At 45.6% G+C, this 13,862-nt stretch overlaps 1 protein-coding gene across 1 annotated transcript in view; it reads right to left on the bottom strand.

Annotated features, from left to right (window-relative positions):
- Positions 1-13,862, bottom strand: part of KIF26B (kinesin family member 26B) — a 555,398-nt gene that overhangs the window by 285,509 nt on the left and 256,027 nt on the right. The window contains exon 4 of the mRNA XM_030936739.1: positions 12,489-12,655. Coding sequence (XP_030792599.1) covers positions 12,489-12,655 — 167 coding nt within the window. The remainder of the gene's footprint in view (positions 1-12,488; positions 12,656-13,862) is intronic.

Genomic DNA, 13,862 nt, shown 5'->3' with positions numbered 1-13,862 from the left:
TCCCAGGCAACATCCCTTGTTCCATCCCTCAACAAATCCTCATCTTGAAATGACAGCCAGGTACTCCCACTGTAATAAGAATCTCAGTTTCCCAATGCTGCTTTTTATCATGCTTTGTTACAAGGCTATTCCCCCAAAACATCTGAAAGCTAAAAGAACACTTTAATTCCTGAGCATGTGGTGTGAACTGAGTGGGAAAATATACAAACTTCTCCAAGCACTTCAATGCAGGACAATCTGGAAACGTATCTGCCCATCTCCCATTTGTCTGAGATTCATTCATTCAACAAATATTCCTAATGTAGCAGGTACCATGTGGGAGGGAGGGGTGCACAGGTGGGATTATTGTAATTTTAAACAGGGAGGTCACGGAGAGCCTTACCAAGAAAGTGGCATTTGAGCAAAGATCTGAAGGAAGGGCTGGTTAAGCCAAGCAGAAGAACAAAGCCTAGGGAGAAGGAGTGGCCTTGGCACTTTTAGAGGAAAAGCAAGGAGGTCAATACTCCTAAGCAGAGTAAGCAAGCGGGAGTGTGGCAGAGGAAGAGGGCAGGGGACAGACGGTGTGCATAGAGTCTTGTAAGTCACTGAAAAACCTTTTGCTTTTACTGCATGAGACTGGAAGCAATATTTTAGTAACTAACAAAATTAGAAGCATAAAGAGTAGTTGGTCAGGCCAGGCGCGGTGGCTCATGCCTGTAATCCCAGCAATTTGGGAGGCCAAGGTGGGTGGAACACAAGGTCAGGAGTTCAAGACCAGCCTGGCCAGTATGGTGAAACCCTGTCTCTACTAAAAATACAAAAATTGGCTAGGCACGGTGCCTCACGCCTGTAATCCCAGCACTTTGGGAGGCTGAGGTGGGTAGATCACAAGGTCAGGAGTTTGAGACCAGCCTGGCCAACATAGTGAAACCCCATCTCTACTAAAAATACAAAAAATGAGCTGGGTGTGGTGGCGGATGCCTGTAACCCCAGCTACTTGGGAGGGTGAGGCAGGAAAATTGCTTGAAGCCAGGAGGCGGAGGCTGCAGTGAGCCGAGATTACACCACTGCACTCCAGCCTGGGCGACAGTGCGAGACTCCGTCTCAAAAAAAAAAAATCAGCTGGGCATGGTGGCAGGCACCTGCAGTCCTAGCTGCTTGGGAGGCTAAGGCAAGAGAACTGCTTGAACCCAGCAGGTGGAGGTTGCAGTGAGCCGAAATTGTGTCACTGCACTCCAGCCTGGGCGACAAGGTGAGACTCCATCTCAAAAAAAAAAAAAAAAAAAAAAAAAGAGTAGTTGGTCCAAATGCTTCCCCCTATGCTTCTGTGGTGCACTTTGCACCCATTCTCTACTTTGGTCTTACATTGAGATCATTGCATTGAGACTATGTATTTAATGACCCCTATCCATTGCAACCCATCTTGGGTTTGGAGGTGGGAGAACATGGTGGCTAAGAGCATCATTGAGTTATTCAGCAAACATTTCTTGAGTGTTCTTTTAGGTGCTGGAACTTCAGCCAAGAACAAAGACACAAATGTCCCCACCTTATATTTGGAACTTATATTCTGGTTTGTGGCCTCTGGAATCAGACACCTGGCTCGCATACCTGCGCATTGCCTACTAGCTGTTTGAATTTGGTCAGGTTAGTGCTTCAGTTTCCACGTCTAAACAATGGGATAAAAACACGGCCAACTCATGGGGGCTTCTTAAGATTAAATGTGTGTCAAGAACTCAGAATAGTGTGTGGCATATAAGAAACCCTCAAAAATGTAGGCTATTAGCATTTTTTTTTTTTTTCTAAGAGAAGGGTCTCACTCTGTTGCCTAGGCTAGAGTGCACTGGTAAGATCATAGCTCACTGCAGCCTCAACCTCCCAGACTCAAGCTATCCTCCTGCCCAAGCCTCCCAAGTAGCTAGGATTACAGGTATGTGCCACTGCACTTGATTGCTTTTTTAATTTTTTTCCAGATACAGGGTCTTGCTATGTTGCCCAGGCTGGTCTTGAACTCCTGGCCTCAAGCAATCCTCCCACCTCAGTCTCTCAAAGTACTGGGATTACAAGCTGTGAGCCACGGCACCACCTGGCTGGCCATTATGATTTTTAAATGAGTCAGTGCTGAAGGAAGGAAACATGTTATAGAGGTACTGTATTAGGGTGGTGGTAGAAGTGTAGATCAGGAAACACATTTACGCAACGTATGCTAGATAAAATTGCATCCTCTCCTCATCCATCGGTCCTCTCCTTCAGTTCACACGTTTCTACGCTGCTTTTTCTGAATCTACTCCATGTCACCCATCCTCCCTCTTCAGCCCCCAATTCAGATCATGAGGGTATGCACAAAGAAAGAACACTTCCCCTTTTACTTTTATTCACTGTTTTCGTTAATGTCCACTGTCAGTATCGTGACAATTCCAGCTTGTTCCCCTTGAGTGAGTCACAAAGTTCTACGGGAACAGAATTCTTAAAGCCCCTCCCCATCTTCTTTTTTCCCTTCAGTCTCTTCCATATTGTTTGGGACCAGTTTTTCTAGGGCTATAAAACAGCAACAAGGCCGGGCGCGGTGGCTCACGCTTGTAATACCAGCACTTTGGGAGGCCGAGGAGGGCAGATCACCTGAGGTCCGGTGTTCAAGACCAGCCTGGCCAACATGGCAAAACCCCACGTCTACTAAAAAATATAGAAATTAGCCGGGTGTGGTGGCAGGTGCCTGTAATCCCAGCTACTTGGGAGGCTGAGGTGGAAGAATTGCTTGAACCCAGGAGGTGGAGGTTGCAGTGAGCCAAGATCGTACCACTGCAATCCGGGCTGGGAGACACAGCAAGACTGCATCTCAAAACAAACAAAACAAAACAAAAACCAACAAAAAAATGAAACCTCTTCAAAAGATGTAGAGGTGAATAGTGACCTACCTGGAGCTCTGCTACAACGCAGCTACTTGAGGGCAGGTTTCTCTCTCTGTATGGGTCACTGATGTTTTCAATCACCAATGGCATCTAATTCATAACAGGTAAGATTTAAGGGCGAATTGCTCTTCAGTGACTTCTGTAGGTAGTTTTTGTTCTCAGAGACGTGATACCAGATCTATACAACTGCCACAGAAGGCCTGGACAGTCATTAGACAGATGACAAAGAGCCATCTAAACAGCCTATAAAGGTGGCAACGAAAAGTCATCTACTCAAAAGACAATGTGAAGAATTCACTGAGGACAGAACGCCATCCTTTATAGCGAGTGCCATCTTCGCATTATCTGTAGGATTTACAGATGAAGTTTACCAAGTACTATCACATTTTCATTTAATCCTCTCCATAATCCTATAAAGCAGATATGATGATCTCCATTTAACAGAAGCAACGGAAGCTTAGCAAGGTTAAGTTACTTGCCTCAAGTCAGAATGTCAGTATCTGGCTGAGAATTCAAGCCTGGGCTTCTCCAGCTTTCTATGTGCTTATTCAATATCCTTCTCCCTTAACCACTGCCCCCCCCCCACCCCCACCCCCGCCCCCACCACAGCACCAATTAAAAAAAAAAATGCAAAATGTGCCGTAAGAACTAGAATCCTTAAACCTGAGAGTATCTTACAAGAATCCCTGGGAATTTTGAGGGTTGTTGAAATTGCTTTCCCTTCAGACATTCACACCAAGACATGAATTGAAGTTTTCAACCTAGGCAAAGCTGTGGAAATGATTCCCAGATGATTGGGAGCCAATTGCCAACACCCCAACCAGCCACCAGTCAGACAAAGGACTTGTTTAATCAGAAAATGCCCCATTTGACCACATTCCCTGCAGCAGAAGATGGGAAGGGGCCGCAAACACTGGCCGTTTTCTTTAGCGTAGCTCACCAACTCGGAGTGGTGTACGCCAAGCCATGAATGCCACTTCTGTTACGGTCTATACCCCCCACAATAGAACAGTCGGGGGTTGCTGGGGTTGGATGTTAGGGTTATCTATTTGAGGTGTTTTAGGCATGTTTTTAGCACAAGGGTAAACAGTGTAGATGTTAAATTACGGCCACTTTTCCTTCCGTGCTTTCGCTGTCTCATAAGCAACTAAGGAGGTTCGGCTTCACACAGCAAATGCCTGAGACTGTTTTCTAGGGCCCCTGAAATCAGATGGTACTAAGTACACCCATAGTTGCTTCTTAATGTTTTCCTTTCATGAGGTGAGTTAAAGTGAAACCATATTCATAGAACTATGATTCCTAAAAATTCACTTCATCAATATACATGAGTGAGAGTCCCTTCTTTTCCAAGAAAGCAATGGAGTATTTTCTAAGCAGAGTAAAGCTACGACCTGTCAGGAATAAATGAATAAATAAATAAGTAAGTAAATAAACAAATAGGAATCCCAGAGGGCAGGGGTTTGCCTTCCAGTTCAGCCCTTCAAAGATCTAAGCCCTGGCACTACTTGGCCACCAGTGAAGGAGGCAGGGCCGGCCAGGGCAACATGAGCCCAGACATTACCTGCATCCAAGGAGGAGAGAAGAGCCCCGGAGGAAGTGCCCCCGCCAGGCTGGTACAGGGTTGGACGGATTTAAGCCCCACTCACGCCTACAATTGGGCGCCCTGGTTCTGTGAATAGACGGCACAATTATGCATGTTGGCCCTGACCACAAGTGTCCCACAGGAAGCTCAGTGGTAGCCCTGCTTCCATGGGAAGTCCTGGAATAGGCAGACCGAGAGCTGGAATGTGAGAACTGGGGAAAGGAGGAAAGAACAGACACCAAGTCAGAATGGGACCGTGGCAAGTACAAGGAGCTAAGGGTAAGCAAAATATGCTTCAGTGAAAAGAAAACAAGAAACAGAAAAAAAAAATCATAATACAGTGAAGCTGCACAATACGAGCTCCTCAAAGGGTTTTTGTTTGTTTGTTTGTTTTGAGACAGTTTTACTCTTGTTGCCCAGGCTGGAGGGCAGGGGCGTGATCACGGCTCACCGCGACCTCCGCCTCCCAGGTTCATGCGATTCTCCTGCCTCAGCCTCCCAAGCAGCTGGGATTACAGGCGCCGCCACCACGCCCAGCTGATTCTGTATTTTTAGTAGAGACGGGGTTTCAACATGTTGATCAGGCTGGTCTCAAAACTCCCAACCTCAGGTGATCTGCCTGCCTCGGCCTCCTAAAGTGCTGGGATTCCAGGTGTGAGCCACCACGCCTGGCCTGTTTGTTTTTGTAAAGGCATCATTCTGTCATAATGGAAACAGTGCTGGACATTAACTGTTCCAAGCTGTGAAACTGGAGGCAGAAACTGTGCCCTGTCTCTCTAAAGTCAATTGACGCCTAGGAGTTGGATCGCAGACACCCAGCTCAATTTTTCCTCCGCCTAGATCAAGATTATATATGAAAAGCATTTGCTGAAAGCATCACAGCAAGGCGCTATCTGAGTTGCTTGTCAGCGAGAATGTGGCAATAATGGTAATCAGACCAGTAACAGCTCTCCATATGGTCACATGAGGATACACAGCACGAAGAACAGGCCCCACAGGGAACTACCAAGAGAAGCCACGTGGTCCTGAAGGCAGGGCCTGGGAGCCAGGGGTCGGTCCTCTCTGCTCAGCCTAGCCCTGACCCCAGGACCTGAGCGGGGCTTGGTTTAACACCACGCCAACCTCTGGACCCAAGGGGATACTGGTCAGATAAGTCACACAACAGTCAGTGACATGCTCAAGAGGCTTGAAGAATGCTGTTTAGGTAATACAGGGAGCCATTCAAAAACAACGATGGAAGATACCGCACAAGAGATTGAGATGGACAGAAACACAGTCACATCCTGAGGAAGGAATGCGTTTGGGCCGACGGCAAGGAGTCAGAGGAGTCAGTGGGAGAAAGTGAGGGACAGCTTGGCAAGTGAGGAAGAGAAAGCAGACAACAGGAACCCCAGAGAAATGAATGACAGTGATGCTGTAGGGAGATGAACACCAACATTTATCCAGAAAATTCCAGACCCAGGATAGACATATTTTTCGTCAACAGGAAAACACTGTGTAAAGGTAGGAATCTTCAAGAGCAGATGGAAAAACAGGAAGGGAGGAAAGAAGGGAGGGAGAAGGGAGGGAGGGGAAGGGGGAGAGGAGGAGGGAGGGAGGGGAAGGGGGAGAGGGAGGGAGAAGCTCTAACTAATGTGACAGAGTCAATATTGAGAAAAAAACAGAATAAAGGATTTGAAGATAGTGAGTAAGTTCTGATCTGAAGTCATCAGAACCTGTGATAACAGAATGGAAAGGCATTTGTTTATATTAGGAAAATTTAAATAAAATCATGGATAATAAAAAAAAAGCCCTTAATATAATTTTACTTGGAAATTTGATTTGAATTGGGTAGAAAGGCTGTCAACTGAACATAAAAGCTGAACACCAAAAACATGACAATTTAGAAGTGCCGTCTGAAGGCGGAACTGGGAGTCTCTGCTCGTCAATGCCGTGGAACTGGCCACGCCTGCTCTGCCGAAGCTGGACAGTGTCTTTGTCCATTTTCACCATTTTTCAAACTCTTGCTCTGAATGTAGATGAAAATTCTCCAGAAGCTAATTTTCTCCATGAATGAAAAAACACAGCCGGGCACGGTGGCTCACGCCTGTAATCCCAGCACTTTGGGAGGCTGAGGCGGGCGGATCACAAGGTCAGGAGATCGAGACCATCCTGGCTAACACAGTGACACTCCCGTCTCTACTAAAAATACAAAAAATTAGCTGGGCTTGGTGGGGGGCACATGTAGTCCCAGCTACTCGGGAGGTTGAGGCAGGAGCACAGCGTGAACCTGGGAGGCGGAGCTTGCAGTGAGCTGAGATCGCGCCACTGCACTCCAGCCTGGGTGACAGAGTGAGACTCTGTCTCAAAAAAAACACAAAACAACAACAAAAAAAACAAACAAAACACGAGTTTAATGGTTATATGGCAAAGAAAATCAATGCAAAGATATGAGGTCACCCAAAAGATTCATTTTCTGTCTCAGGGTTCAATTCTATGCATAATCCAGAATCCACTAACTGCTCTTCAAATATAAATGAAAGTTCCACTGCCTCAACCTACAAAGCTAGGGTTTCACCCGAGAGTTTTTACTGGGTTTCATGCACTTCATACTTTATAAAGTAAAGTACATCATTAAGTAAATCTTTATTCAAAGTGAACCATCAGCAAATGGGAAAAATCTAATCATATCCTACTTCATCATTTTCTATTAATGTGAAAATCATGCAAAAAAAAAAAAAAAAAAAGTCCCTCATTTGAAATGTTCTTGATGTTCAAAGCCAGCATATAATAGTTAACCAACTTGATGATCAATTGTTTCTATCTCTTTTCTGGGTGGCTGTTACTATTTTTTCCAGAAACAGTGTTTTTTCTCAAAAAAAAAGGGGGGGGGTAACTGAAATTCTGAAGCAAAGACAGCTACTAAGATGCTGACTGTTTAAAGACAACCGTGAGAGGAAGAGAAGCACAAAACAGGTGCTTTATGCTCCGTCGTTCGCTATTGCGGTGCATCTCAAACTATCTGGGTGAAGGACCACTTTTTCTTTTACTTCTAGTTACACACAAAATGCAAGCCCTGACTTTTTATTCTTAGATTCAACAGACAGAAAATTATTCCATCAGCAGATGTTTCTAAACGCTTCCTCTCAATTTCTATACTTATCACAGACCAGTAACTGTGTGTGGACCAGCACAGACCACACACTGCTTATTCAAAATTGAAATTCTTATTTTATAGGCATTGAATTTGAAATGTAACAAGGTCCACCCACACCTCCACCCACAGTTCTAGAAAGTAAACATTTAAGAATAAAGGCTAATTCCACAATATGTATGTATTTCAAAACATATTTTACTCCATAAATATATACAATGTTAATTAGTCAATCAAAACAATACTCAGCACTTTGGGGGGGGCCAAGGCAGGTGGAATCACTTGAGGTCAGGAGTTGAAGACCAGCTTGGCCAACATGATGAAACCCCATCTCTACTAAAAATACAAAAATTAGCTGGGCGTGGTGGTGCACACCTGTAATCTTACTCGGGAGGCTGAGGCAGAATCGCTTGAACCTGGGAGGCAGAGGTTGCAGTGAGCTAAGATCGTGCCACTGCATTCCAGCCTGGGAAACAGAGTGAGTGAGACTCCATCTCAAAAACAAATAAATGAATAAAGTTTAGGCCAGGTGCAGTGGCTCATGACTATAATCCCAGCACTATGAGAGACCAAGGTGGGAGGACTGCTTGAGCCCAAGTGTTCAAGACCAGCGTGGGCAACAAACACAGGGAGACTCCACCTCTTCAAAAAATAAAAATAAATGAGCTGGGCACCATGGTACATTCCTGTGGCCCCAGCTACTCAGGAGGCTGAAGTGGGAGGATCACTTGAGCCTGGGAGGCTGAGGCTGCAGTGAGCTGTGATTATGTCACCACACTCCAGCCTGGGTAACAGAGTGAGATTCTGTCTCAAAAAAAGATTTTAAAATAAAAATAAATATATTTTAATAAAAATTAATATCACAGAGAAAAGTGGACATCTGCGACCCTCAACAAATTAGGGGTTTTTCTGTTGTTTTTGTTATTGTTGTTCTACTCATTTTCTCAAACAAATTACAGGGCCTACTAGTTTCAAACCTGTTTTATAAGCAATCATCAGTTCATGATTATGGTGAAAAAAAAAAACCCTATAATAAAGTGTCTTACTGTGTCTGGTTAGCACAGAGAATAGGAACATGGGGTCTCAAGTGAGAGGAAATGAGGATGGATTTCCCACTCCGCCACTCCCGGCTATGTGGCTCTGGGTCAGTAACTCGGGGAACCATCTTCTTTATCCATAAAACAGAGAAAATGATAGGCTCTGCCTCACAGGGTTACTGTGAGATGAAGGGAGGCTGAATATGAAGAGGTAGTTAATAGTGAGTGATGCCCACTCAGTGCTCGATATACACCAGCCACATTGGCCACAAATTCGGCAAATGCCATCCCTCCCATATAAAATGAAATGGCCCTCAGCACAGCTGCTTCGCCTTCGCTCCTTCCTTCTTTCCTTCTTTCCTTCTTTCCTTCCTTCCTTCCTTCCTTCCTTCCTTCCTTCCTTCCTTCCTTCCTTCCTTCCTTCCTTCCTTCCTTCCTTCCTTCCTTCCTTCCTTCCTTCCTTCCTTCCTTCCCTCCCTCCCTCCCTCCCTCCCTCTCTCTCTCTCTCCTCTCTTTCTGTCTTTCTTTCTTTCTTGAGACTGAGTCCCACCCTGTTGCCCAGGCTGGACTGCAGTGGCACCATCTCGGCTCACCGCAACCTACACCTCCCTAATAAAGTAATTCTCATGTCTCAGCCTCCCAAGTAGCTGGAATTACAGACGTGCATCACCATGCCCAGCTAATTTTTGTATTTTTAGTAGAGACGGGGTCTCACTATGTTGGCCAGGCTGGTCTTGAACTCCTGGCCTCAAGTGATCCATCCACTTTGGTCTCCCAAAGTACTGGGGTGAGCCACCACACCCAGCCCAGGACAGCTTCCTGAGAGCAGGCCACCCTTGTGACTTGGAGCTGCAGGAGAGTTCCAGGGCCCTGCAGACTCAGAGGACTATGTCTCCATTGCAGTCAAGCAGGAAGAGTTGAAAGTGGTGAGCACAGGTTGGAGGTGTAGGAGCTGACTCTGCCCCCAAACCCGTACGAGGACAGACACTTATCAAAAGCTGTCATTACCATCACCTTAGACAGCTTTGCTTCAGCTAAAACCAAAAGGCTCTTTGAACTCAAGTGTACTGACAGCATAAGCTGGGCAGGTTTTGGCTTATCACATGGACATCTGGGGATCTAAATGTCAGATACATCCCTGATTCTGTCTCTTGATAGTATGGGCCCAGAGCCAGTCATTCACACTGCTGCTTTGGGTGCCCTCAGTGACAGGGCGGTTATGAGTATGCTGCCTCCCTCGTTGGGAGGTGGGAAAGCCCAGCTAACAATAGTTCTCATCAATAATGATGAGGATAACAGGGCAAACTATGGTCACGAGTAAAGAGTAGGGGGAAAATCCGTAGAAAGGTTGTTCTTTTTCACCTGGTACTTGTTTCCCACTGTATATTATAAACTCTTTGAATACAAACCATGTACTTCTAATGCTTATACTATGAAGCTCTACGTGCTATCAGCATTCACTACACAGAAAGTAATAATGAAGATCTGGGGGGCCTCAGGGATCCTTTCCAGCTCTTGGAAAGCTCATACTGCAAGCCCTTGTCATTCTGAAGCAGTGAGTTTCGAGTCTTTGTTTGCTGCTAGCATCACCTGCAGAGCCTGACCCAGTTGACATCACTGGCCCATACCTTTTAGGTTTTGCCTCAGTATCTCCCTTCCACCCTAGGCTTTCACTAGTGATTTGTCATTCCTTTCCCTGCTGTGTGTTTGCTTGTTTGTAAATCCTCCCCTGATATCCTGACCTCTGGCCTCAGGCACACCACTTGTCCAGCACTACGAGGTTCCCAGGCTCATCTCATTTCCACATCCTTTCCCCAGCTCCAAAGACACTGCTGGTTTCCTTGCACCAAGAACTCAGGTTCTCCTTAAATTCTGCCCATTGGGAACCCTCACCTCTTATTTCTTCCTGCTTCAAATCTTCTTCGGGGTTACTTTGTGAGTCAGTCAACCTTCTGTAAAATTCTCTGGATGGAACTGAACAGTAGACTTTCCACATTCAAAGAATTTCAGGTTAGAAAAGCGCATCAGAAGTCAATTCCCAACTGAGCATTGAATGTTCCCTCCAGGATCGAGATCAACATAACTTTGATCTCCCTTAGGGACACAAATCTCACTCTCTCCTGAAGCCACTGGAATTGCAAGTTCTTCATTCTGAGCTGGGAGGTCCGTCTCCTCCTTGTTATTTAGCCTTTGCCTACATACCTGGCTGCTCTACCGAACCAACCAAGTCTCCATTTATACAATAGCCCGAGAGATAGCTGAGGGCATCCATGATGTATCCCAGAGTCCTTCTCTTCTCCAAACTGAACCTGCCATGCCATATGGCTTCTCGGTCAGCCTCCTTTGGACATGTTCTAATAACCTCCTAGGAGCTTGTGTGCTTGTGACATCTCCTCATAACTGTTCCCTCTCTTCATTCTCTCCCTAAACGGCATGGACATGACCTCCCAGTGAGCTTGGACTCCCTGCTTAATGGTCTGGGACAATAAAGAGACTCGTGTCCAGACAGGGCTAACACAATGGTCCCCACCGTTGGGTGGCCAGCCTGTGCATATTTCCTGTTACTTCCCACACATTCAAGTTGTCCCAAGTGTTCACAGGACAATAATCACAGCACCAAAGTATAGTGAAGACCCTCAAAGCTGGTCTTCCAACAAGCCCCGTGTGCTGCCTTGAGGGTCCCATCATCCAGGGTCTTAGCCCTCTGTCCTCCTCCGCCTTGCCGCTGTCCTAATCAGAGCCCCTTCCCCATATATGTGTTCTGGATGTTACCATTCATAAAGATAACAAGCAAAGCCACACAATATTCCTTCTTACTGACATAGTAGTAACCATTTCTACAGGTACTTTATAATTTATCATCACCTTATTTTAGTCTTCAGAGTGACCCTGCAGAGTAGGTATTATCCTCATTTTATAGATGGAGAAACTGAGGCAGAACTGCAACTTGAACCCAAAGGGTCTTGTGATTTCATGTCTGATGCTATTGTATTTATTCTATGTCCTATTTACTCAGGAGCTTGCAAATCTTAGGCGGAGAAAGTTTTCTAAGGTTCAGGTCTAGGCATTAAATTAAAACATGAGTTATACAGAAAAATGTAGAGGAATCTGGTTTCTATTTCTGGCTGTGCTATAAACTCACTCCTAGTTGAACCTTCCTGGTCCTTGGTTTCCTCGTTCATAAATAAGGAGATGGAACCAGACAATTCCTGAAGTCCCTTCCTGCTCAGCTGTCCTTCGTCTCCCGCCCCGTCTCTGCCATGTTGCTAAAATTAGGCAGAAAACATTGTTGAAATACCTTTCTTTTTTGTTTCTTGTATTTTTAAAGTTCCCAAGATTAGCTGGATAGTATTTGATAACGCTCTGGCTAATCTTTCAAGAAGAGGGGAAAAAACCTGCCACCCATTATAATAGCTTTTAAGCAGTTCGATGTCTATAACGAGAAGATAAATCTGGAAACCCCCACCAGAAGGATGCCCCTACGAAGCCCTTATGCTGATGAAGACCACCTGTAGAGCTGCACCTCAAGACAGCAGCGGTTATCAACCCCAGGGTTTCCGACAATGTCTGCAGACATTTTTGGTATTCACGACATGAGGAGGGTACTATGGGCACACATCCAGGGGTACAGGCCACGGATGCTGCAGCCCTCCTATAATACACAGGACAGTCCCCACCACAGTTAGCTGGCCCAAGATGTCAAAGTGCCAGGGTTGAAAAACTCTGTCTTAATGAATGACGTCACGGAATGGCCCCAAACTCCTCCTAGTGTTTCAGCTGAGCTAGTCCATGTGAGAGGTTAACCAGGTGGGCTCATCGGAAAGAACCAAGGATCTGAACAGCTCTCCTACCGTGCAAAGAAGGAGGCGGCCACCGACGTGCCTGTGGAAGTCTCGCTGGCCACGCAGGAGCCCTGGGAGGCTGGGACGCTGCAGGCGGAAGGCTTGTCTGCATTGTAGCGGTTCAACACTGCTTCTGTCAGTCCCTCCCGGCCACTCTCTGTCATCAGCTGGGAGATCTGACAAAGAAAATGGATGCGGAGCTCATTACCTGTGGCTCACTGTATTTCCTGACCACTGACAGCATCTCTCTATTTGGGGGAGGGAGGCAAGAGGGAACAGGTTTCCATCCCACCTGCATTCAGTTACACATGGGTGCTTAGGGCTACTAGAAGGCTGTTTTCCAGTATTTTAGCTAGGATACTTCCCCATTTTCATTAAAAATAATGGTATAAAATTATTCCCTGACATTGTAAGTTTCAATTATGTCTGTGTCTTCCCTCCATTTGGAGGGGAAAACATGAACCATTATCCATGCACTCTTTGCAGCCCAAGACGAGAACAGTAACATGAACTAATGCTGACTTCTTACCAGGAATAGCCCCGAATGCTCTGAAAGGGAGGAGTGGGGCAAAGGCATAGTTTTATTAAGGGAGAAGTAAGCCTGCTAATAAAGAACATAAGGAATCAAAATACAACAGTATTTGGTGGGGGTGGTGGTGATGATTTGCTGTGGAAAGTCAATAAAGCAGACAACATACAGAAACGAAGAAAAAATAAATATAGCCACAATGAATTACCAATTTTTTTTGAAGGGTTGAGATCATTTAAACAGACTTCATTTTCCTGCTGGTTCATTAAGATAAGTGGCTTGTTTTATTTGAAATGATTGCCTTTATAATGAAAGTTCTAGTGGAAGGGGCTGGGTCCATTTTGCCTAAATCTACATAATAAGCTGTGAAGAACCAAACTTTGGGGCAAAACAAGGATCTTATGTAGAAATATACTTTGGGGCCGGGCGCAGTGGCTCAAGCCTGTAATCCCAGCACTTTGGGAGGTCGAGACGGGCACATCACGAGGTCAGGAGATCAAGACCATCCTGGCTAACACAGTGAAACCCCGTCTCCACTAAAAAAAAATACAAAAAAACTAGCCGGGCGTGGTGGCGGGGCCTGTAGTCCCAGCTACTCGGGAGGCTGAGGCAGGAGAATGGAGTGAACCCAGGAGGTGGAGCTTGCAGTGAGCCAAGATGGTGCCACTACACTCCAGCCTGGGCCACAGAGCGAGACTCCGTCTCAAAAAAAAGAAAGAAAAAAACAGAAATATACTTTGGAAAAGTGCTAAACCCCACGGCAAATACAATAATTATGCAGGCAGAGTCTAAGTATTTGGAAAACCTGTTACTTTAAATCTTCAGTCTACTTGCAAAAAAAAGAAAAATGTTAG

Source organism: Rhinopithecus roxellana, chromosome 8 (assembly GCF_007565055.1).
Source record: "Rhinopithecus roxellana isolate Shanxi Qingling chromosome 8, ASM756505v1, whole genome shotgun sequence".
Taxonomy (NCBI): domain Eukaryota; kingdom Metazoa; phylum Chordata; class Mammalia; order Primates; family Cercopithecidae; genus Rhinopithecus; species Rhinopithecus roxellana.
The sequence above is the reverse complement of the archived record's forward strand: the minus strand, read 5'-3'. Positions and strand labels throughout refer to the sequence as shown.